At 31.8% G+C, this 24,945-nt stretch overlaps 2 protein-coding genes across 5 annotated transcripts in view; both read left to right on the top strand.

The window, feature by feature from the left end:
- The window catches only part of LOC135134140 (lutropin-choriogonadotropic hormone receptor-like), a 45,801-nt gene extending 34,790 nt beyond the window's left edge, over positions 1–11,011 (top strand). For all 4 annotated transcript variants that reach the window (XM_064062757.1, XM_064062756.1, XM_064062759.1 and 1 more), the window contains exons 8-15: positions 2,133–2,207; positions 2,502–2,619; positions 2,685–2,887; positions 2,947–3,201; positions 3,254–3,549; positions 9,489–9,717; positions 9,873–10,244; positions 10,593–11,011. In XM_064062757.1, the coding sequence (XP_063918827.1) occupies positions 2,133–2,207; positions 2,502–2,619; positions 2,685–2,887; positions 2,947–3,201; positions 3,254–3,549; positions 9,489–9,717; positions 9,873–10,244; positions 10,593–10,731 (1,687 nt within the window). In that variant the 3' untranslated portion in view covers positions 10,732–11,011. The remainder of the gene's footprint in view (positions 1–2,132; positions 2,208–2,501; positions 2,620–2,684; positions 2,888–2,946; positions 3,202–3,253; positions 3,550–9,488; positions 9,718–9,872; positions 10,245–10,592) is intronic.
- Positions 11,012–17,299: 6,288 nt separating this feature from the next.
- LOC135134014 (uncharacterized) lies at positions 17,300–22,546 on the top strand. Its single transcript, XM_064062581.1, has 5 exons — positions 17,300–17,771; positions 17,832–17,911; positions 17,961–18,201; positions 21,505–21,708; positions 22,014–22,546. The coding sequence occupies exons 1-5, from the start codon at positions 17,643–17,645 to the stop codon at positions 22,347–22,349; spliced, it is 990 nt and encodes a 329-aa protein (XP_063918651.1). The 5' UTR covers positions 17,300–17,642; the 3' UTR covers positions 22,350–22,546.
- Positions 22,547–24,945: the final 2,399 nt, after the last annotated feature.

Genomic DNA, 24,945 nt, shown 5'->3' on the forward strand with positions numbered 1-24,945 from the left:
TGGATTGTTCAAAATCTGTAGAATCCTTGGAATCCACGGAATTTTTTAGAATTCTTTGAATTTTTAAAATCTTTAGAATACTTCGTATCGTTCAAATCCTTGGAATTCTTTTAATCCTCAGAATTTAATCCTTCGAATCCTGGGAATCCTTCTAATCCTTGAAATCCTTCTAATCCTTGAAATCCTTTGACTCCTTGCAATCCTCGTATCCTCATTGTCTTTAGAATCTTTTGAATTCTATGATTCTTTCGAATCCTTCCAATAATTTGAGTCGTTGAATCTTTGCAATTTTGGAATCACTGGAAGCCTTCGAATTCTTAGAATCCACAGAATCATGATCATTAAACTCGCGTGAATTCTTGGAATGCTTTGAATCTTTTGAATGCTTTGAAACCTTTGAATCCTTAGAACCCTTAGAATATTTAAAATTTTTGTGATCTTTGAAATCCTTGGAATAATTAAAATCCATAGAATTTTCAGTCCTTTGAAACTTCTGAACCATTTGAAAAACGAAAAATTGTGATATAAAATCGAGCTAATGGAAATTATAAAACGGGAAAATGAAAAATAAAAACCAAGAAATTGAAAAATTGAGAAAACAAGAAATTGAAAAATCGAAAAATTAAAAATTGAGAAACTGAAGAATCGAAAAATGAAAACTGAAGAAACGAAAAATTGGAAAATTTGTAGTAAAGATTTTGCAAAATTGAAAAAATTAAAGTTGGAAACAAAATAATCATAAAGCCGAAACATTGAAAAATGAAACAATCTGAATAAATAAAAAAATTGTGATACCAGAAAATGATAAAATTGCAAAATTAAAAATTTTTCAAAAAAACAAAAACTGGGTCCCAAAATTAACTCAAAAACAAGTCATATCAGATTTTTTCAAAAATAGAATACCGAAGTCCCCCAACATTGTTTTAAATAATTGACAAAAAAATCTCCGTGGACCCCCAAAATAACACACCATGGGTGCCCAAGAATCTCCCTAATTAAAAAAAGAACATTGCGGCACTCAAGACTGTTTCAAATTCATAAAAAGTAAAACACCAAAAGCTCAAAAGATTTTTTCAAGTTCATCCACCAACATAACACCAGATTCCTTTAAATTTATCTCAAAATAAAACACAGGGGACTTAAAACATTTTAAACGTAGGGTTTTGAAAACTTTGACAATTTTTGATACGTCAGTCATTTTTAACTGCTTAACCAGTTGATTGTCAAGAGCGTAGTGAATCCGCCATTTTCCAGACACCCGGTATTTATAAAGGTACACAACATGTCCATAAATGGTTCTGGATCTAAGAGTGGCTCTGGAATTTATTTTGTTATTTATTTTTCCGCCTTTAGACATGCTGTACATATTGAGCTGCAAAAACCTGCGTTTTTTGCATTAATAATTTTGATAAAATACACACTGTATGCATGTGAATTCATTCCACAAATGATTTTATGTGCAAATAAAGTATAATAATGTATTTGATAGTTAATCCGGTTTGATACATGATAATAAAACACACAATAAATCGTATAACTTTAGCACATATAAACTGTCTGTTGTACAAGAAACATGCATATGTATATCAACATTAGGCTTTAGAAATTTTTCTAAAAGCCGTCTCACACAAGTGTATCTAATCTATGATGCTGCAGACTAATCGTAAATTGAACCATACAAATAAACATAAAAGCTTTAATAGACTCAGTCAGAATTTCATTAGAGATGAGATCGAACCGTAGCGCCATTTGCCAAACATCTTAATCTATACTTATTACGTATAAAAAGTACCTTCCACGTATCCACGCTCTGTGCGCTTAGTTATATCATCGCTACTGTGCTTATAAATTGTGGGCTTAATTATATTTCACGAACACAAAATGTAGACCACCTGATTTCCGGTGTACTTTTTAAATTCAGTAGGTTAAAACAAAATTTTCAAGTATTGAGTTACAGGTTTATCCTGGTTTTACAACAGCAATATAATAAATTTCCTAAATGAGGAAATTGAACATAATAGCTTCTCAAGAAAAAATAAAATGTTAAATTACTAACTTAATTTACTTACAAACAAGATATTATGTGACGGAAGTCAGCGCCGTAATGTATTTATAAATCATTTTTCCCGTAGAAACTTGAGAGGCAATAAAAGACTGACAAAAATAGAATCCAATGGTTTCAAAGGACTGCAAAGTTTGAGAGAATTGTAAGTAAACTTTGTTGTTTCGCAAGTGTTTGGGAACTTTCTTCCTCCTTAGCTCAGTTTAGTTATAAAAAAATATCTAGTACGCTGATTAAGTTTTATATTACGTACTTACTTTGGCGAAACTTGAGTTTTATTTTCTCATTTCCTAAAATGCTCGCATTAAGTCTAGACTTCACAACGAAGATAAAATGTAGGGAAACATCTCTAATACGAATTCAAGGAGAGGGTTCCCAAATCGATTAATCCACCACATACACTTATCATTTTTAAACCGCAGCAGTTTCTTGATTGTAGAGACTTATCTGGTACCTCAATCGAAAAGCTTCCAATCGTCGGATTGGGAGAGCTTGAAACTCTTCGCATCGAAGATACCCCTTCAATGAAAGTAATTCCCAGCATCTACGATCTAGAGGTAATGGTAATGTTGTGAAGCAACCAGGTTCTTTAATCATTAATCTCCGCTTTGATTCTATTCAGCACTTAAAGGTGGCAAGACTGACGCATCCTTTCCATTGTTGTGCGTTCAAATATCCCGAACAACATGACCCGCAGCGGCATGCCCAATATCAAGAGAAAATTAAAAAAATGTGTCAGGATGGCACGTTTGCAGTTGACACGGGGCAGACTACCGAGCACAAACGGAGAAAGAGGTGGTTTCACGAGGACTACGATTCCGAGTCGTAAGTCTTGGACAAGGAGAAAGCTTCCAAGTTGTATTAAATCTTTAATTTTCTCCAAGGAGTGGCTTGGGCTATGAAAACATTGAACGGGTGCCGTCTCCGCCCAAGGACTGGACTCCAAATTTAGAGCACTTTAAAGGTCATCCAAATAGGACTGACCACTCGCACTTAAACCCCTTGCGAGGAAAAACAATTCAACATGAAGAGGCGAGACCGATGGAAGTTGACGAGGACTTTGGGACTTTTCATGCTAAATCTGCAGAAATGACAGGCCGACAGAGTGTAGTTGCGGTTTGTGGAAATTTGGCGATCAGGTGATGAGTTAACCATCTCAAAGAATTTAAGTCAACTTTTGTTCTATTCCAGAACACCTTCTGTGAAGTGTTATCCTGAAGCCAATGCTCTTAACCCTTGTGAAGACATAATGGGTTTCTCGTGGCTCAGAATATCAGTGTGGTTCGTCGTAGTGTTGGCGGTTGTTGGAAATCTAACAGTGATAGTGGTTGTGTTGTTTAGTGGTGGCGAACTGACTGTCAGTAAATTTTTAATATGTAATCTCGCGTTTGCAGACTTTTGTATGGGGTTATATTTGTTGCTGATTGCAAGTATGGATCTTCATTCCGTAGGGACTTACTTCAATTTTGCGTTCGACTGGCAATACGGTAAGTTTGTACAATTAGAAAGATTATTTTTAACATTTGCAATGGAAACACCCTGTATATATGAAAAGAAACAAGTTCTGTTTGTGTATTCTATAGGATATCGAAGATCTCGTAATACTAACACATCCTGCTTAGCCAAATATTTACTGTAGTACGAAAAAATCATGTAATCTAAATCCAGTTTTATTTGCTTTATGACAGTTTGGTAACAGATGTAGTGATTATATGTGACCCTGTATCCCCACGATATTCAATACTAAAAGTTTGCTCGAAAACAGCTTACCAGTACGTATGTTATGTATGTGTACGGAGGAATTTAAATCTCTTTGTGGAGGATAAAACCTTTCCATGAATATAAATGGAAGCTGGTTCATAAATTTTCGTAGAAAGTGTAGCAACAAAATTTTCAACACATCTTTTTACTTCCCGAGCGCAAGCAAAGGAAGTATTGTAATCGAGTCCGTCGGCCGACTCTCTACTTTTACGTTTTCTCGATCTTTCATGACCCCTAGAAGACGAAGAAATAGGTCTCCCATTTCCGTCTGTCTGTCCGTCTGTCCGTCTGTCCGTCTGTCCGTCCGTCTGTCCGTCTGTCCGTCTGTTGTCCCGGATTTTTATTAGACAGATAATCTCCGAAAGTACTCGACCGATTGTTGTGAAATTTTGTACTTATATTAAGAATATCATGTAGATGGTAAAACGCTAACCAAAATTTGTCTAATCATCCCCACCACTAATGCGATGACGTCACTTCAAAATTGTACATAGTAAATGGGTTTTCAATTGTATAAAAGAACATAGTCCTACACATGTAGTTTACAACTCTGAATCGACTTTTCACCCGAAACGTCCAGATTTTTGGAAAAAAAATCAAAATTATAAAACAACATTTTGAAATTTAATTTTTTATTTTCTAACCAGAATGCTTTGAAATGTTGCAGATGTTTTAAGGCTATAAAGAGCATCATAAATCTTTAGTCAAAAAATATTTGCTTATCCCCTCCAAAAACTTGATGACGTCAGCTCAAAAGTTTGTGGAATAAATCATATCTAAAATGTACAAAATATGATGAGTCTGTACTTGTGATCTATCACTCCATTCATATTTTTTGGATTTGCATATACAGAGTGACTCAAAAAAATTAATGAATGCGTAAATATATTTTATTGATTTAATCAGGAACTACAAAACCGAATGCTCTGAAATCTTGCAGATGTTTTAAGGTCATAAAGAGCATAATAAATGTTTAGTCAAAATATATTTGCTTATCCCCTCCAAAAACTTGATGACGTCAGCTCGAAAGTTTGCCGAATAAATCATATCTAAAATGTACAAAATATGATGAGCCTGTACTTGTCATTTATCACTCCATTCATATTTTTTGGATTTGCATATACAGAGTGACTCAAAAAAATTAATGAATGCGTAAATATATTTTATTGATTTAATCAGGAACTACAAAACGGAATGCTCTGACATCTTGCAGATGTTTTAAGGTTATAAAGAGCATAATAAATGTTTAGTCAAAATATATTTGCTTATCCCCTCCAAAAACTTGATGACGTCAGCTCGAAAATTTGCCGAATAAATCATATCTAAAATGTACAAAATATGATCAGTCTGTACTTGTGATCTATCACTCCATTCATATTTTTTGGATTTGCATATACAGGGTGATTCAAGAAAATAAATGAAAGCGTAAATTTATTTTACTGATTTACTCAGGAACTACAAAACCGAATGCTTCGAAATCTTGAAGATATTTTAAAATTATCATAAGCATGGTAAATTTTTGATCAAAACGTATTTGGTCGTCCCCCCTAAAAAATTTATGATGTCACCACAAAATTTTGCTGAAAAAATCCTATCTAAAATGTACAAAATATGATGAGTCTGTACTTGTGATTTATCATTCCATTCAAATTTTTTCGATTTGCATATACAGGGTGACTCAAAAAAATTAATGATTGCATAAATTTATTTTATTGATTTAATGAGGAACTACAAAACCGAATGCTTTGAAATCTTGCAGATGTTTTAAGGTTATAAAGAGCATAATAAATTTTTAGTCAAAATATATTTGCTTATCCCCTCCAAAAAATTGATGACGTCAGCTCGAAAGTTTGCCGAATAAATCCTATCTAAACTGTAAAAATATGATGAGTCTGTACTTGTGATTTATCATTCCATTCATATTTTTGGATTTGCATATGCAGGGTGACTCAAAAAAATTAATGAAGGCGTGAATTTATTTTATCGATTTAATCAGGAATTACAAAACCGAATGCTTTGAAATCTTGGGAATATTTTAAAGTTATTATAAACATGGTAAACTTTTGTTCAAAATGTATTTGTTCATCCTCCTTAAAAAAATTGATGACGTCACCCTTAAATTTTGCTGAATAAATCCTATCTAAAATGCAAAAAATATGATGGGTTTGTACTTGTGATTTATCATTCCATTCATATTTTTTAGATTTTCTTAAGAGGTGGTTCAAAAAAATTAATGAAGTCAATTTATTTTATTGATTAAATTAAAGGCAACACTTATTATTAGTATTACACCCCAACCAACCCAATTTGGTAGACACAAAATTTGTTAAAGGAAAAACTCGGTTGAAACATAAGGGTAGCACGCTTATTTACATCGACTTTAACATTACAGACCTGCATTTGTTTTATGCGTTCACTTGGTTCCGCGAATGTGAAATAGACATGTTTATAATCAACCAATTGTGAATTTCACCGTCAAGAATTAAAATAAAACCCAATGTTTTATATAATAAGCGGAAGTCGAAGCAATAAAACCGATGGTCGTTTTGTTTACAGTTTCTCTGTTTGACTCTCACGTATGCTGTTACGCCTGTCATCTTAAATTAAGAATGTTTATACATACACGATTTTCAGCTGCCTCTGATACGTAAACGTGAGTAAATTGTTTCGTTATTTTATTGATTATTACAAATCAATATTCAAAACGACCCAATTCATTTTCCCGAAAATTTGAGAATATAATAATTTTATTCTTAGTATTACACTACATCTATCCCAACTGATATACGTGTCCTTGCAAAAATGTTGATGACGTCATCGCAATTTTTTTTTAAATTCCCACTACAAAAATGTAATGAGAAAAAAAACACAATAGGCATGCAGTCGTCAAGTTTCCGACAGCGAGGGAAGTACTGTCTAAACTCTTTAGACCAATTTTTTCATTTCTGTGGAAGTTAACAGCTGAAGTAAATATAAAGGTGTGTATCCACGAAATAAAAAACTGCGTAAATTGACTACTATCGGAGAGATCTTTGAATGCATAAAACTGCGTCATTTACTGTTCAAAGGAATTCACTTCGAAGTTTTGTAATATTATTTGATCTAAATTTCACGTTGTTATAGCCTAAGGAAAGTTAACAGTGTTCAGGAAAGTTTGAGACTAATATTATTTTTTCCAATGACGTTGAAAATAAAACAAATTATTAAATGCCCTTAAAACTATTCTGTACAATCAATAACAGCTATTATATTCCCATTATTTGTGTACATATTTTTTCTTTTAACCCTAGAAAACAAAATTTCCTTTAATCTTTATTGTTTATTTATTTTGTATTGTTATATATTGTTTTACAACGTTCAACTACTCAAGAATACAGTTTTTAGTTACTTCCTACTTATTGTACAGCTAAAAAAATTATGTTCTTTTATTACAGGATTTTTTCCGGGTCGGTGACTTCCGCTTTTTACATGACCATTCGTGTGTAATAACATCAGCATACACTTTGCTGAAAAGATGGATAACAAAGTTGTAATAATTTCAGAAATATAAGTCGCCACAACGTAACATTAAAAAACGTCATCATTTATAACGTAAAAATTAAAAGCAACAATATTCATCGTACAAGATTCAGATCTTTTCGTAAATTCTTTGCCCATTCTGGCTTCTATTTTCAGATTCATTGATGTCACATAGTTTCTAACTCTTTCACAAGTGCTGCGATGAATGAAACGATGAACCATAAAATCACTACTTGATTAGTCTTTTCAGCTGAAAAGTAAAGTCGCACTGAAGTCAATTATATTTATAAAATCGGTACGTTGTGAAATTAGCTGCATATTTTGACCATTACGCTCGGCAATGAAAGATGTATTTAAACTGGGATTCAGTATTTTAAGTTTCTGAATAAACTATAATATTTACAACATACATACCTCAAAAATTCTTTTACTAATATTAACTAACGTACGTATTAAAAATAAAAGCAACAATGCAAGACAATATAGTTGTCAGTCGAACTAGTTATGTGATACAAAATACATGACGATAGACCAAACCAGGCGTAAAACTGCACGAGGAAACATTTACGGATAAAGGATATCTTAAAAAATGTGAGTTCGTTCGTAAGGCAATTTAGAGGGACAGGGATCGACCTGCTAAAGTACGTGCTAGGAAATCTGATTAGATCGTAGGTTGGCTAAAAATCCTCCAAATTTTTTCAACAAACAGGACTGTGTCATTAAAAACTGAAAACTACGCAGAGATGAGATCCTAGAATAACTGTTTAAACAGGTCGAATCAGAAAACATATAATTAATTCACTATTTGTTCAGTTCGTTTCGACAATAAACAGACTAGTTAAGGTCAAAATAATCTATAAAAATATCTTAGCGAAATATCTGGTGAGATTTTATTATTTTAAAATAAAAAAAATCTAGAACTTGAAGAGGGGCATAGTTTTTTGAAAACTAAAAGAAAAGTGTTTTTTTTTCCATTTTTTTTTTGTGGTGTAGTCTATTTGTTACGGCAATAAATAATTTTAATAAGTTACTCATCGCGTGTTGTATATTTTTTACAGGACAGAAGTCAGATTTTATAGTAAAACCAATAAACGCAACTATAAAAAGGCCACTTTGTGTGTGCTAAACATTCAATAATTCATTCCAAAACAGAATGAAAATGCTATTACCCAAACAGACTTGTTAATGGTGCTGTTGAAGGTAATTCACATATAATCGGAAAACTCATTGACTGCACAAAGAAAGATTAAATTACCCGCATAATTTCGTTATGTGGACAATTCATTTGAGATTCTATCAGGCGTATTAAAGCTCTTCCAAGTGATTAACCCCAGCTCTTAAATTACATGTACATAGAGTGGTACATTGATACCGAAAACAAACGGAATTAGAGTTGGCGTTGGCAAATTTTGGACGGTAGTGCTGTTCTTGACGTAAATGAATTTTTTGTGATGTGATGTGTTAGCTGCAGTTAGTTTCACAGCCAACTCTAATTCATTTTATTTTCAATCGTACAAATCAAAATTATCTTATATATTTAAAAAAAATCCCAATAGAGTGCCAGCAGTTATTAAAAATAAAACAGCGAAATTAAATACTTGAAACTTAGACGTTCTTTTATTTTTTGTCTACGGTTGCTTGTATCTGTCACCTAACAGTGAAGAAGATGTCTACTTGACAATTTTCTACAAGCGAGCGCTTGGGCATAAAAACCTATTTTATTCCAGTCGGCGGACGTGACTTTTACTTAATTAAACAGGTTAAAGTTAATACAAGGATTTTTCTTACGAGTGGTGGGTCAATATTGATTTAACAAGAGCAATTACAGAATTTGATACAACTTATTTTATTAATTGAAGTTATATAATATGTTAATTTAGATCATAAGATTATTCAGTTGTCTACCACCTTAACATTTCGAACCTGCGTTTGGCAAACAGTAACAGAGAATCTCTTGAATTAAGCCAGATATTTACAGACAAGGATTGGAATTTAAGCTTTATCCTTTTGTCGCATTCTTGCAATAAAGGTCATATGAAATTCTGGCTGTATCCAGTGATTCTGACAGTAAAATAAACGCCATGAATTTTAATTAAAATTCATTCTTTTCTGAATTTTCTATTTGTTAAGTATTCTATTTTTACAGGTTTCGGTTGCAAACTGGCCGGATTTCTCACAGTATTTGCTAGTCATCTTTCAATATTCACACTGGCAGTAATAACACTGGAACGCTGGTTTGCTATAACGTACGCCATCTACTTAACAAGACGTATTCGACTAGGATCTGCGACCAAAGCTATGCTTTTTGGCTGGGCATATTCCATTTTCGTTGCTGCTTTACCCTTGGTGGGTGTAAGCAATTACAGCAGCACTAGGTAAGTTTCATCAACAAATGCTTACACAGTCAGTATCATTAACATTATTGAATATACGAGGCAAAACTAGAAGGATACACTGTAATAATTATTATAATTTGCTTATATCTTACGAAAGTCATTTACGAAAAGCTTAACACAACCATTATTTCCAGCATTTGCCTCCCCATGGAAGTGAACAGAGTAGCAGATCGAGCCTACCTCTTCTCCATCATAATAGTAAATGGACTGGCGTTTGCTTTAATAGTATTCTGCTATGTACAGATTTATTTAAGTCTCAATCAAGATACACGTCACGAAATGGCGGTAGCAAAGAAATTTGCGTTACTCGTTTTTACAGATTTTGCAACTTGGGCCCCGATCTCATTTTTCAGCATTACGGCCCTGGCGGGCTATCCATTGATTGGGGTCACCAAATCGAAGATATTACTAGTATTCTTCTATCCTATTAATTCTTGTGCTAATCCGTACCTGTATGCTGTAATGACGGCTCAGTACAGGAAAGACTTCTTTCTTCTGCTTTCTAGGTAAGCATTTAAATGTTTTCTTAAATCGAAAATGGGACATTTCCATAACGACTAAGCGCTTGACAAGTTAATTTTAATTTCGCTCAATAAAGAGTCTTCCTATCTGCGTTCGGTTGAATACACATTTTCGAGTGGAATAAGCACACGGATGTGCAACGGCACGTAATTTTGTGCCAACTTTCAAACATAATAAAATTCAGCCAATTTTACTGTAGTTAGACATAAAAATAAATCATGTTCAATTTTTTAACATTAAAAATATGTTCCAAAAAGAATTATTTCTGGGATTGTGTTTTTAAATTTAATTTGTTCGAAAAATTTTAGTATTTATTGTAATTATTTTTTCAGATGTGGGCTATTTAAGAAGAAAGCACGAAAATACACACTTAATGGATCACACCATTCCCATCCTATTCCTTTACTAGCAAGAGCCAATGGACAGTGCCAAATAATCAAAGCGAACCATACTGATGATACATTAATTTAGAATGTTCCAAGCGACGTAAACGCTGTGATGCTGTAGAGTAATTAGTTATTAGATTTACTTTTGTAAATAGATTTTTTACTGTAAGCTTTACAGATTATTGAAATTAGTTGTTAATTCTCTTGCATTCCTACTAGCTCAGCTCAAATGAAGAATGTTTTGTTGTTATAACTGTTAGTTAGGTAGACAATAAATCTATATTTTGTACGGCTGTATTAATTACTTTTATATTTGTTTTGTAAATAAAGAACATTTGAACTTGTCGAAAAATCTAGTTAAGAAATATTTTTATTGTACACAAACCTACCTCTGAACAAAATAAAACTAAATATAACAATTTAAAATGATACACGACTAAGGAAGAAGAATAGGAAGAACATTTGGATGAGATGGAAACTTTTAAGATGGAAGCTTTAAATATGAGGTGATCACGAGTATGTCAACTGTGACGTCTTCACAGTTTAGATACCTACATACTAGGGATGTACCGACTAGTGGCCGACCGGTCGGATAAGCCGACTATTCGGCCGGTTTTCATCGTCGGCTGCAGTCGGCGACTGGTCGGCTAAACAGCCGCTCGGTCGGCTTTTTTTTATTAAAATTAAAATAGTATATAAAACAATTCAACCCGGTTTACAGAACCTCAATTAAATATTTAATTGCGCTTTACTTTTTAACCCCGCGTTGAAGTACCATGTGACCGACTCTACGCCAATCAGACGTCGCTAATGGCCTTGTTAAATGCGCGATCAACTTAATCTCAGTTAAAATATTGTATAAACTGGCCCTAAATTGTGTTATTCTTTATTTTTGTACTGAGTTACTAAAAAAAATTAAATGTTAAAATTGTCCAAACAAATTTAACACATTTTTTTGGAAAACAAAGGAACTTTAGTTATTCCTTTTATTAATAAAAACAAATTTTTAAGGTAGTCAGAGATATAGAAAAAAAAACACACTGTCTGTCGCATTTATAAACCGGTTTTAGCAAAGCCGAACAGTCGGCCGACTAGTCGGTTTTTACTGGCCGAACAATCGGCTAGTCGGTTAGTCGGCCAGACCTACAGTCGGTACAACTCTACTACATACAAATACAAAAATTGAGTTAATTAATAATTAATATTTTCTTAAAATCGCCTCAATTAAATTTATTGTAGAGTAGATCATAGCCGGCCCTGTCCAGCATTTGACGACCACAAAGCAGCAAATTTTAGTCAATGTTTTGTAATTCGTAAAACAGTTGTAAAATTTGGTAGTTCTTGTCTTTTTTTATAGAACAGTGTAATTTTTGAAATAATTATGAATTATATGGTTCAGATTTATGTTTTTGGATAACCTATATGTATGCGCAAAGCTCAAACTAAAGGGAGTTATTAAACCACGGGTCACCCTCTACAAATCAAGTGTTTATTTAATGTTTAAATAATCATATTTTTAGGATTATTAAGCGCATATAATGCTGTATGTTTAAAACGAAATTTACTTAAATATTTTGATATGTTGGTCGAGATCTACATCCCAGAATTGTTTGATGATTTTTAGGCAACTTTTCAAGAATTTTAATTTTCCAATACCCCCGTAGAAGTTATTTTTGGCTTCGAAAAAACCGATAAAATAAAAAATCACAGTTTTCGAGATATTTAAAGAATTTCAATTTAAAACCCAATCGAAAATCTTGTTCCAGACCCATTGATACGTTATGTTTCTTCAATTAGCTCATCCAGATTTAATATTTCCCAGAATTTTTTGAGAACTTTTAGGCAAATTTTCCCGAATCGATAAATGAAAAGTTACAATTTTCGAGACAAAAAAAATGCAATTATCGGGCCGAATATTTCGAAAATTTTGGTCCGGAATGATTGACATATTCGTTAAATTTAAATTATAGAATCAGCTCGTCGAGGTCTATATTCCCGAATTTTTGTGGATTTTTAAGGCAATTTTTCAAAAATCTTAATTTTTCAATACTCATTCGTACGAATTTTTTGACTTTTTTGATACTCTTCGAAAATTATTACCTAAAGACATTTTCTTGTAGATTTGGACTTATCGAAGTTATTTTAGGATTCATTTATTAGAAAATTTCTACGATTTTTCTAAAATCGACAAAATGAAAAGTTTTTGGAAAAAAAATGTCACTTTCAAACCGAATTTTTCAAATGTATTGGTCCGGAACCATTAACACTTTATGTTTTTCGAGTAAGCGCGTCGAGATCTATATCCTAAAATTTTTTGGCACGTTTTAAAAAATCTCAATTTTTTAACCGTTTTTTGAGTACCATTCAAAAATTACAATTTTATATTTCGGCTAGTAGAAGTTATTTTTGGCTTCATTTCTTCGAAAATCGAGAAAATAAAAACTCACAATTTTCGAGATAAAAAAATATTGCTTATGGAACCGATTTTTTTCAAAATCTAGGTCCCGAATCATTGATGCTTTTATTGTTGTATATACCAGATTTTCGAAAAGCTCAAATTTTCAATATTTTTTTTACCGTTTTTCGACACCATTCGAAAATTACCCAAGACACTTTCTTGTAAATTTCGAGAATCAGAAGTTATTTACGACTTCATTTCTTTGAAAATTTCAACCGTTGTTTAAAATCTTGATCCGCAACTTCCAAGACTATTTTTGGAATCAGCTCGTCGAGATCTGTTATTCCAGCCCTTTTTGTGGAATTTTTTACAACTTTTCAAAAATCTCATTTTTTCGATACGAATTTTTTTACCGTTTTTCGACACCTTTCGAAACTTACTTAAGACACTTTCTTGTAAATTTCGAGAATCAGAAGTTATTTACGACTCCATCTCCTCGAAAATTCCAATAATTTTTCCAGAATCATTAAAATGAAAAATAACAATTTTCGAAATGTTTAAAAAGAATTTCTTCCGGGACTGTCAAGACTATTTTTGGAATCAGCTCGTCGAGATCTATATTCCAAAATTTTTTGAGGATTTTTAGGCAAGTTTTCAAAAATCTCCATTTTTTTCCGGTGTGAACTCTTTCGAAAACTCTTTGATAATTACCCAAAGGCATTTTGTTGTATGACGTATACTCGGCCTCATTTTCAATTCTATGTCCCACAATTGTTTGAAGATTTTTAGGCAACTTTTCAAAAAAATCTTAATTTTCCGATATTCCGTACGAATTTTTGACCGCTTTTTGACACTCTTCGAAAATTATTACGTAAAGACAGTGGCGGCTCGTGACCTTTTGAAATGGGGAGACACAATTTGATTGATGACTTAAATATGAAGACATAAAACTGGTTGTTATTACCAATTAATAGACGAAATTGTGTGACGGAAATAAATACAAAAATACATTCAATACAAATAAAAAAAAGATTTCTCCACATACCTTTCTGCCTTCGGTCAAAATTTTATGTTCATGGCGTCTAAAAGTTCATTTTGGACAGTTTTAGGCATTCCTTTAAAAACTGTTGCTTCTTTCAAATGATCTGATAAAGTCCAATTCAACCATAGAATCAATCAGACCTCGAAATATACGTGGATTTTGTGATTTCCTTCATGTCCACGAAAAGCAAATTCAAACACTCGATAAAATTTTATGCACATTATTAATCGGCGTAATATATGGCGATTTTTTTCGATCTTTGCGTTATGTGCCCGAATATTATTAATATAAGCGGTGTGTAGTTGTTTCCAAATGTCTGTATTACCGAGAAGATTATCCAAGAATATTTATCATACGTGTTCGCACAGAATGAAAATTAAAACCGATAGTAACTCAGTCCTGCCGAGCACTGTCGCAACAGGACCGCAGTCCAGGTGAATCAGGCGGCTAGAACGTGAGGTTTCCTTGGTTTATGGCAACGGTGTAAACAAAACGTCTAAAAATCAGCTATGATTCGGTCTCTGTTCCGGCTTTTATCAGCTTTTCATCAGAAATAACATATCATATATCCAAGACACATCTTTAGATGTAAGTGAATGTAAGTTTTGATACATCTTATACAAGTGGAGCGAAATAAAAAAATTAGTTTTGATAATTATGACACAAATTTCTGGCACCACCAGCCGCCCCTGCCTAAAGACATTTTCTTGTAGATTTCGACTTATAGAAGTTATTTTGGCTTCATTTCTTCGAAAAGTCCAACAATTTTTACAGAATCGATAAAATAAAAAATTACAATTTTCGAAACAAAAAAAAATGTCATTGTCGGGCCGAATTTTTCGAAAATTTTGTACCGGAATCATTGAAACATTCGATAAACTTAAATTATCCAATCAGCTCGTCGAGGTCTATCTTCCTGAATTTTTGTGGATTTTTATGGAAATTTTTCAATTCTCATCCGTACGAATTTTTTTATCGTTTTTAGTACTTATTTTCGAAAATTATGCTAAAGACATTTTCTTGTAGATTTCGACTTATAGAAGTTACTTTCGGCTTCATTTATTCCAAAATTTCTACGATTTTTCTAAAATCGACAATATGAAAAGTTTTTGGAACAAAAAAAATCACTTTCAAACCGAATTTTTCAAATATATTCCAGAACCATTAACATTTTTTTGTTTTTTGAGTACCATTGAAAAATTACCTAAAGACATTCTCTTCTAGTAGAAGTTATTTTTGGCTTCATTTCTTCGAAAATGCCAACAATTTTTTGAAAATCTATAAAATAAAGATCACAATTTTCGAGACAGAAAAACTTTCATTGTGAGACCGAATTTTTAGAAAATCTTGGTACCGAATCGTCAATATAAAACTGTTTGTATCAGCTCGTCGAGATCTGTAAGCCAGAATTTTTTTGTGGAATTTCCACAATTTTTCATAAATCTCAAATTTTCAACACGAATTTTTTGACGGTTTTTCGACACCCTTGGAAAACTACCTCTTGTCTATTTCGAGATTCAGAAGTTATTTACGACCTCATTTCTTCTAAAATTCTAACAATTTTTTCAGAATCAATAAAATGAAAAATAACAATTTTCGAAATATTTAAAAAGTCCCATTTTCAAACCGAGTTGTTCGAAAATTTTGATCCGGGACTGTCAAGACTTTATTTTGGGAATTAGCTCGTCTAGATCTATATTCCCGAATTTTTTAGGATTTTTAGGCAACTTCTCAAAAATCTCAATTTTTTCACGTATGAATTATTGTGAGAGTGCTCGATCTTTGATTATAATTACCTAAAGACATTTTGTTGTATATTTCGACTTGTAGCAGATGTTTTCGGCCTCATTTTTTCGAAAATTCCAAGATTTTATACAGAATCGATAAAATGTAAAATGCCGATTTTCGATATTTTATACAGCGTGTTATTAAAAGGTACGTACAAAATAAAATCGGCAATTGGTCTCGAAGTATGGGTGCCAAAAGTAAAAAAAAGTTCAGGTAAAAGTGTTCTCCTTTTAGAAATAAAAATGATTAAAATTTATGTCCAAATTCGTTGTACGCCTCTGATAAAAACATCATCTCTCGTTTCTATAGCAACATTTAGTCTTGACAAAAGTTTTGTCACAGTTGCTAGGATTTATTAAAATAAATTAATTTTACCTATTTATCTTTCAGTAGCGTCTAAAAAGGTTGGATAAGGGTCAATTTTCTCCTTACAATTTTGATAACACAAAATAAGTTTTTCAGACCTCTTAGGCCTCGCGAAGAACTGTCAATTTTGTTGTACGTACCTTTCAATAACACCCTGTATATTAAAAAAAATCATTTTCGAAAAAAATTTTTAGATAGAAGAAAATGTAACAAAAGGCGCATGTGTTTTATTAACCCAAACTGTTGTGTACAACTGACATTTCCGCGTTGTCAGAATAAATTTAAATTTATTTTAGACGTTACAATGTTTACAAAAATCAAGGCCAACTTGATCACTTTTTTAATTAAACTTTTCCGACACTTTCGGAAATTATTACCTCAAGACATTTTCTTGTTTCTTATTTTCGGCTTCACTTATTTGAAAATTTCTACAATTTTTCCAGAATCAACAAAATGAAAGATAATAGTTTTTGGGGCAAAAAAATGTCATTTTCAAATATCGTGGTTCAAAACCATTAACACTTTATGTTTTTCGAATCAGCTCGTCAATTTTTCAACACTATGAATATTTTGACTGTTTTTCGAACACCATTCGAAATTTACTCATAGACATTTTCTTGTAGCGAGTTGTAGTGATTTTCGGTTTTATTTTTTCGAAAATTCCAACAATTTTTCCAGAATCGATAAATGAAAAATGACAAATATCGAAATATTAAAAAAAAACATTTTCAAAGCAAAATTTTCAAAAATCTTGCTCTCGCACAGACGGACAGACAGACGGAAACGGGAGACCTATTTCTTCGTCCTCTAGGGGTCATGAAAGATCGAGAAAATATAATATAGAGAGTATAAAATAATCGATATCAATAGAATTTACTTATGCAAAATCAAAAAAAAAAAAACATTGTAATTCACAAATTTCTCTGCAAACATACTACATGACATAATCGCCGATGTCGTGAGCATCCAGTAATCAGTGAAATGCAACGTTTCACCTACAAGTTCCTCCAGAAGAACCGAGATAGCACCCACCACCTCTTCGGTCATTGTAACCAACCGCAGGCTTTCTTCTATAAAAACATTTCCTCGTTACCGGTTGTCCAGTTTTACGTAAAAATATCAGATCTACAACACTACGTAACATTCACCGTTTATTTTGACTACCTGCAAAAAAATAGGTCAAAAGAGATTTCAAATGTTGAACTTCGCATTTACTAAGCAAGGTCAGTCGTATAGGTTCTTTGAACGTGTCGGACGATCCAGTCTTCGGTCTAGCAACCGGACTTTTTACGCCAGCTTTCCGTTATATCGTCTAATTAAAAGCAACGCATAAAATTTTGTGAAGGTTTCTTGTGTTTATCCAGCCAGATTTGTTTCAACAGAGCCAAAGAAATTAGTGAAGATGGATGTGCAACTAAAATTACTGTACGAAAATCCGGTGTTTCGAAGTTATTTGTTTTACACCGCAATTCTAACCATTAAAATGATGTTTATGTCACTGTTGACGATTAGGCAAAGAGTCATGAACAACGTAAGTAAGTAGTTATTTACTATAACAAATTTTATTTAACTAAATGTTATGTCATTTTAGTCATTCGTTAGTGAAGAAGATGCAATGTATTTAAAGGGAATGGTTTCTAGAACGAATGAACACGTAGAAAGAGTGCGTAGGTAAGTACACTTACCGCTTTTAACCGAATTATATAATATTTTGTTTTAGAGGTCATCGGAATGACATGGAAAACATATACTTGTTTTTTGTGATTGCCTTTGCCTATATTTGGACAGATCCAAATCCATTTTTGGCGAATTTCCTGTTTTTTGCTTTTACTGTAGCAAGAATTGTCCACACGTGTGTGTACACTGTTGTCATTATGCCTCAACCAATCAGAGGACGAGCTTGGCTTGTGGGCTTCTTTGTTACTGGATATATGGCTGTTAGAACATTACTCCACTTTTGTTAAAACAGTAATTGTAAAAAATTACGATGTTCTGTTGTTGTTATTGTTAAATTTATTATAATTATAGATTGCTTCCTTAGTTACTAGGAAATTGTGAACTGATGCGGATCTGCATCACAATTATATAACTGTTATTATTCAAATATTACAGTAATTAGGTAATTTTTATTTAAAAAACCGGCTTGACATTTCCAACATAATGGAAAATTTTGAACATAGCAACGATATTATCCATTAGCACGACTTTCTAATCTGACATAGAACATGGTCTGCTAATTTACTTAAATCTGAGTTTCAATTTCAGTGTATTGAACTCATTTCTGTAGGACAAGGCTGAATAAGAAATTACAACCAGGTAATGTTACGAAATTCAAAGTACAAAAAAATACTGTTGTATTGAATTTTTTTTTTTTTTCATTTTATTTAGTCGTAATTTTTATAGTATGTAGTTAAGCTGCAAAAGTTAGCAAACACATTTTATTAAATCCAATAAACTGTGTAAAAATGCTATAAATATGACTGGAAGATTATCCCACGTAAGACTGCATTTTTTTAGTTCACAATAACAACAACAAAAATTATTTTATGTAAGGACGCATTATACTGACTTTAACATATTTTCAATTTGGAACATAAGTCATTAATTTTATGGGATCTGATAAACAGATTATGTAATTCATTATACATAACATAGTTTTATATGAGTTTTTGCAGAACAATTTCATATGATATAACATTTTTCTTACCAGAATTGCGTCCGATAATATTAGTGTTAATCTGAATCATATACACTGCAAAAAATACCTATAGAATTCGAATATCCAAAACTGAAAAACTTTGAGGTAACGTCGTGTGTTATCTCCTGCTATTGCATTAAATCAATATGTGTAGTTTCTCATTTTATATCTTTATTAAGTATAAACTTATAAATAATACCATTAGATATTCTGAAACAAAGCTAGATCAAAAATACTGTTATGTCATTTAAAACCAAACTAATCTGAAAAAAAAAGAATAAAGCAAGAATATAATAAAAAACGTGAAGTACGAGAGGAAAAAAAATCGGCAACAATTTGTGAAAACAAAAATGACTGGTATCCACATTTTAAGAGAGAAAAGTGTATTTTTCTTGCCACGTCGTATCGAGTCAAAGAAAATAGTTTTGGTCCAGGGTTATATGCAAAATTTGTAAGTTGTAATTTTTTTAATAAAATTTTAAATACTAAAAATTGTATTTGTTTAACTAGAAATTTCAGAGCATGTTTATTCCTTCAGGAATTAAAAAATGGTTTGCGTCATAAGTCTTTTTAATAGAGGCGTACAACGAATTTGGACATAAATTTTTACCTCTAAAAGGAGAACACACTACTTTCACCACCCATACTTCGAGACCAATTGCCGATTTTATTTTGTACGTACCTTTCAATAACTCCCCCCTTAACAAATCAAAAAATAACTTATGCAGCATCAGAAAACGTTTTACTCCTACCTAGATTTTTTAGTTTCATTGTTTTATTTTTGTGATGTTTATTCCATTTCCTTGATCTTGCCCAAAGAACATTTAAAGATTTCTTTGATACATAGATAGGTATATCAGCTCCATTTTTTAAATGTGTATAGTACAAGCAATTTTTTACAACATTGTTTTAAGAATTTTTACCCCACATTTTTACTTCCCAAGCGTAAGCTAAGGAAGTACAGCAATCGAGTGCATCGGACGAATGACCACTTTTATATTTTTTCGACGTTTCATGACCCTTACAGTACGAAAACGGTAATCTCCTGTTTCCGTCTGTCTGTCTGTCTGTCTAGCGTCTGTATCCATTTTTATTAGACGCGTAATCTCCAAAACTGCTGGACCTATTGTTGTCAAATTTTGTAACTATACCTATTAGAAATATCATGTGGATGGATAAACGGAACCAAAATTTGGCTAATCATTCCTACCAACAATTTGACTACTACAAAGAATTCTATGTTTATATGATTTAAATGTTATACAGTAATATTTTCCTATACTTGTGGTGTACGAATCAGTTTTTCTGTAGCGCTGTATATTATCTTTATTTATGACGTCATAACTAATTTTTTATTGATCAAATTTTCTCGAAAAGGTAATAATACGCACGTCTTTATTTAATAAGCATTATAATAATATTAATAATAATATTCAGAACATTCTGTTTACTGTGGCTTAATTAATAATTTTAGTACTCTGCTCTGAGGCGACAAACTCATTCAAATCAAACAAAATTACAGCTTGTTATTACTGCTGAGAGGCCATTTTTCCCGTTGGTGCTTTAAATATATGTACTTATTTTACATTGTCCGTACTTGTACTTGTACAATCTCTTGCAATTTGCACCCCCACGGCACCGAGGCTGCGGGGGTGTTATTTATGCCGCTGGTTTTTACTTTATAGATGTTATCACAAAACAAACATCGCAACATCTAATTTTCTAATTTTTCAAAGAAGCGGGATTTGTCTACTTCAGAAGCGAGGGAGGTTCTGTGGAATTTTTTTATAAAGTGTTTGCAATAATTACATAATTTTTAGATGCCTCCTTTATTTTTTTTGCAATCACTTTCGCTATTGCATTTTCGACACGTTTGACAAGACATTAAATTTATTAATACACAAATTAAAACGACTTTTACCATGAAAACAGGCAAATTTGCCGACAATAACTGAATAATTTGAATTTATTTCTAAATTTATTCATAAGCAGATGCCAAACGCATCGTTCTAAATTTACTGAAGTTGTGGAAACGCAGTTAGAAATATCAAAATTTTGCAAAATGTACTCGCAATTATCCCATATTTTATAATTAATTAACTAAAAAAGATTCAGATTTTTTTTCGCACAAATATGTAATCCCACAATTTATATCAATATCACTACGGAATCTTTGATGATACTTCGAAAATCTTAGTGTTGTGATAAACTTCGTAGCTAATTTATTCTGTACATAAATTGAACCTGATTATTAAATAATGAATTTCGATGTTTGAATTACAGTCAAATCACAACGCAAGTAATTACCATTACGTCATGTGGGTATTTGTTTTGATCGGACACAAATCATTTTTTGCAAAATTATCTAGTATTTCCACATTCCGGCTGCAGTAACAAATAAACAAGTATGTCAGAGATGAATAGAAGAGGAAAACCTGCTTAAGGACGTCAACAAAGTTAAGGACAGCCACAAAGTTGAGGACAACACCGAATGCGTGCTTAACGTCGAATGTTTACGGCTGCTTGAACCAGTAGTTGCATTATAACACGTGAAGAAGTCAAATAAGTGAAAGTTTCCTCTAGTTATCTACACCTATCAGTTTACTTAAATAGTATGGTGAACACAACGGGTTCTGTAAAACCTGTAGAAAATTTTATACTAACTCTAAGTAACCCAGCATTTGGCGTATATTTATTATGCGCCTGTTTATTAGTTCTAAAAATGATGGGAGTGACTTTGTTGACCATTTACAACAGATTTAGACACAAGGTAAAGTAATTTTTGAAAATTTACACGTAGTTTGTATCACTTAAACGAAAATATGTTAATCTGTAATTATGCAGTTGTGGACTCGTTTGTAAAGAAAAACCCAGATAGTTAAAATGTTACGAGTTCACTTATGTACTTTACTTAAGTATTGTTTTTACTTTGTATCATTCAAACAAAAACGTAATATTTTGCAAATTACACCTATATGTTTTTTGCATTTCATATTTCAGTTTATATTTTTTTAATAAGACATTAAAAACAAGAAATCCGGCTTTAAACTTTATTTCATCACTGTGTTATTACAGGCTTTTATATGTCCTGAGGATGCCAAATGGTTACGAGGTCAGGTCGTTGTTAATGATACCGTCGAAAGAATACGAAGGGCACACCAAAATGATCTGGAAAATATTCCGATCTTCCTGGCTGCTGGTTTTGCCTACCTTTGGACTCATCCTTACGTATGGTTGGCTTCGATTTTATATATCGGTTTTACGATTCTCAGAGTCCTTCACACAATTGTTTATGCTTTGATCATTCTTCCTCAACCCACAAGGGCTATGTTGTGGCTTGGAGGATTTTTGATAACTGGATACATGGCTATACATAGTGCTATATATGTGTTTATTTATTTAGTGACGTGAATATTGTAAATGGACGATGTGTTTTTATCTTCTTAAGTGAAATTTAACTTTGTTTAAATGTGTGTGTAATTAAATAATCATATTCGTTAATACTTGTTAGCGTGGTCTATGAGGTACTGTATATATTATTCTGTTGTATTGTTTATAATATTACATGTAATATTTAAATGGCGCTTTTTCCTACTTTATAGTAAATAATATAAATAAATAAAATGAACTAAATTAGAAAGAGTGAACAAACCAGTTTTAGACAATCGTATTATTTACAAAATAATTGCTAAAATTTGTTTGAATGAAATGAACCACGTCAGGCTGGCACTTCCTGCGAGATCACAATTTTGAGATGACATCATCAGTTGTTTGGTAGGGATAAATATATTACTTTTGACTTGTACAAATTTACATATATTTGTTTTTTATTAAACTTTTGTAAGCAATGGAAAACTTATAAACACGTCGTTTAAGCACAATAACGTATTTAAAATTTAGTTCATTTTTTATAATCGTGGAATCACAATCAATATATAAAACTTTTCAGAAAATCCGCATATGTTAACTTAAAATCAGAAGTACATTATAGGATGGGGTGAAATAGAAAAGATAAAGAAGCAGAACATTTCCGGTATAATGACAAATAACTATCGAGAAAATTCTAAAGTATTGTTATTTTTTATTTTTTGTAATTTTTAACATGAATGCAAATTAATTTGTCGTGATTTTTTCTCAAATTTTGTCTGTGCAGTTGTTACAGTGTGACAGAAGAGCTGAACATGGCATGTTTGACGTTTGTATAATACAGAATTTTAGAATATGTGACTGTAAACGATCAGAATAAGTGTAGAGACAATAACTGTACTACCCTGACAATTGATGTCTGTCTTTATGGTCATTTCTAATACTTAATTATCAATTATCACAAACGCATCAAAAACAAGATCAAGTTTAATATAGATATGAGAGAACAATTAAATTTATCCTCTTCCTTTTAAAGAGATGGAGGTTCTGTTTTTAGATCCCACTTTTTTGAAAAATTACAAAATCAGTAACAGTATAATAAACTAAATAACAACCTATATATATTTTTTTAATTTCTGTAGAGCTTGTTTTTTAAATTCATTAATGTATCATAATTTTATCACCTATACTCCGCCACAGCCTTTGATTCGAAATTTCGAACGCACAATGTTAACCTGTTTATATTTAATCTGTGCACTTCTCTACTCCTTGATAGGAAACGGATTACCAACTGCTCCAAAAATATGAATGCATTGATAAAACGCAAAGCTGTGTCTATATTTCTAGTGAATTTCCCCATTCGAAAATGTTCCGATCAACATTTCAGCAAAGACACGTATGTCAATTCCGACACGCGCATGTAATACTAATAATAAAGCAATTGATTTGATCAATTAAAAAATATAGATAATAAAAACCACGCTGTAAGCAATAATAAGTTTATGAATAACCGTATGGTAGGAACTTATATAACTATGAATAATAAATAATAATTTCGATTTTTTTTGCGAAAATTCGATGCCTCGGAAAAATGTCAAGGCGGATTAACCACTATGTAAAATCATGGTTTTAAGCCTATAATTATCTACAATTTGGTCCATTAAATATATTTTTTTTAATTCACGTATCCCTATGTTCATCTGTTTTAAAAAACACACATCACTGCATTAGAAGTAGGTATTATGCAGCCAATATTACGTCAAACTACTTGATGGTTTAACTGAAGAAAATAAGTTAAAAAATATCTAAAACCCAATGTCTACATTAACTTCATTCCAATTACTTTATAATTTCTTGTTCTACAAAATCGCGTGCGGTGTTTTTGGCTTAACATTGGTTACGTACTTCCAATGCATTGATGTGTGTTTTTAAAAATTGAACATAGAGATCAAGCCCATACTTCTTAGTCAAAAAAAATATTTACCACCCTATTACTCTAAAAAAATATTTACCACCATAAAGCGATTTGTAAAAATTTCTTCAAAATAAGTAAATATCATGTTTTGCTTATAACAGCAATAATTTAAGTGGACACTAATTTCCTCCTTAGTTTCGGACTTGACTTTGAAGTTACCTTTATTTGGAAGGTCGTAACTTACGACACTTAATTCCCCACCCTGTAGTAGAGAAAGTTAACGATATTTTTTACAAGGTAAATAATAATTTCATTATATGTATTTCAAAATAATAAAAAACTCGAAATAAACTTAAATACTTATACAGGTGATCAAGAAATGGCACAACATATTTTAATTCACTTGATTGTTTTGGGTATACGAAATCGATCGGACTTTCATTATTCAATATAATTTTGGGGTGTAGTCATCGTTTCCTTTATTTTATAATACACAGAATACATAGGAATAAAAGTACAATTTTTTTAAATATTTTTTTCCGAACTTGGAGTCGTCTATCTAATAATGTTTCGTCGACTTATTGCGCCATTTTTTATCAGTCTGTATATTAAACAAACAAAAGTATGCCAACTTTGATTTCGAGAAATTTATTTAGAAAGGATGCACAAATTGTGCTAATTATTTTGATTATATTTTCAAATTATTGGAATTTCATGGCATAAATT

Source organism: Zophobas morio, unplaced genomic scaffold (genome assembly GCF_036711695.1).
Source record: "Zophobas morio isolate AGI-343-1 ecotype UQ-CSIRO unplaced genomic scaffold, CSIRO_AGI_Zmor_V1 ptg000023l, whole genome shotgun sequence".
Taxonomy (NCBI): Eukaryota; Metazoa; Arthropoda; class Insecta; order Coleoptera; family Tenebrionidae; genus Zophobas; species Zophobas morio.

Coding starts and splice junctions, on each gene's coding strand:
- LOC135134014 (XM_064062581.1), top strand. CDS start 17,643: ATGGATGTGCAACTAAAATTACTGTACGAAAATCCGGTGTTTCGAAGT. Junction 17,772..17,831: donor GGCAAAGAGTCATGAACAAC/GTAAGTAAGTAG, acceptor ATGTCATTTTAG/TCATTCGTTAGTGAAGAAGA. Junction 21,709..22,013: donor ACAACAGATTTAGACACAAG/GTAAAGTAATTT, acceptor GTGTTATTACAG/GCTTTTATATGTCCTGAGGA.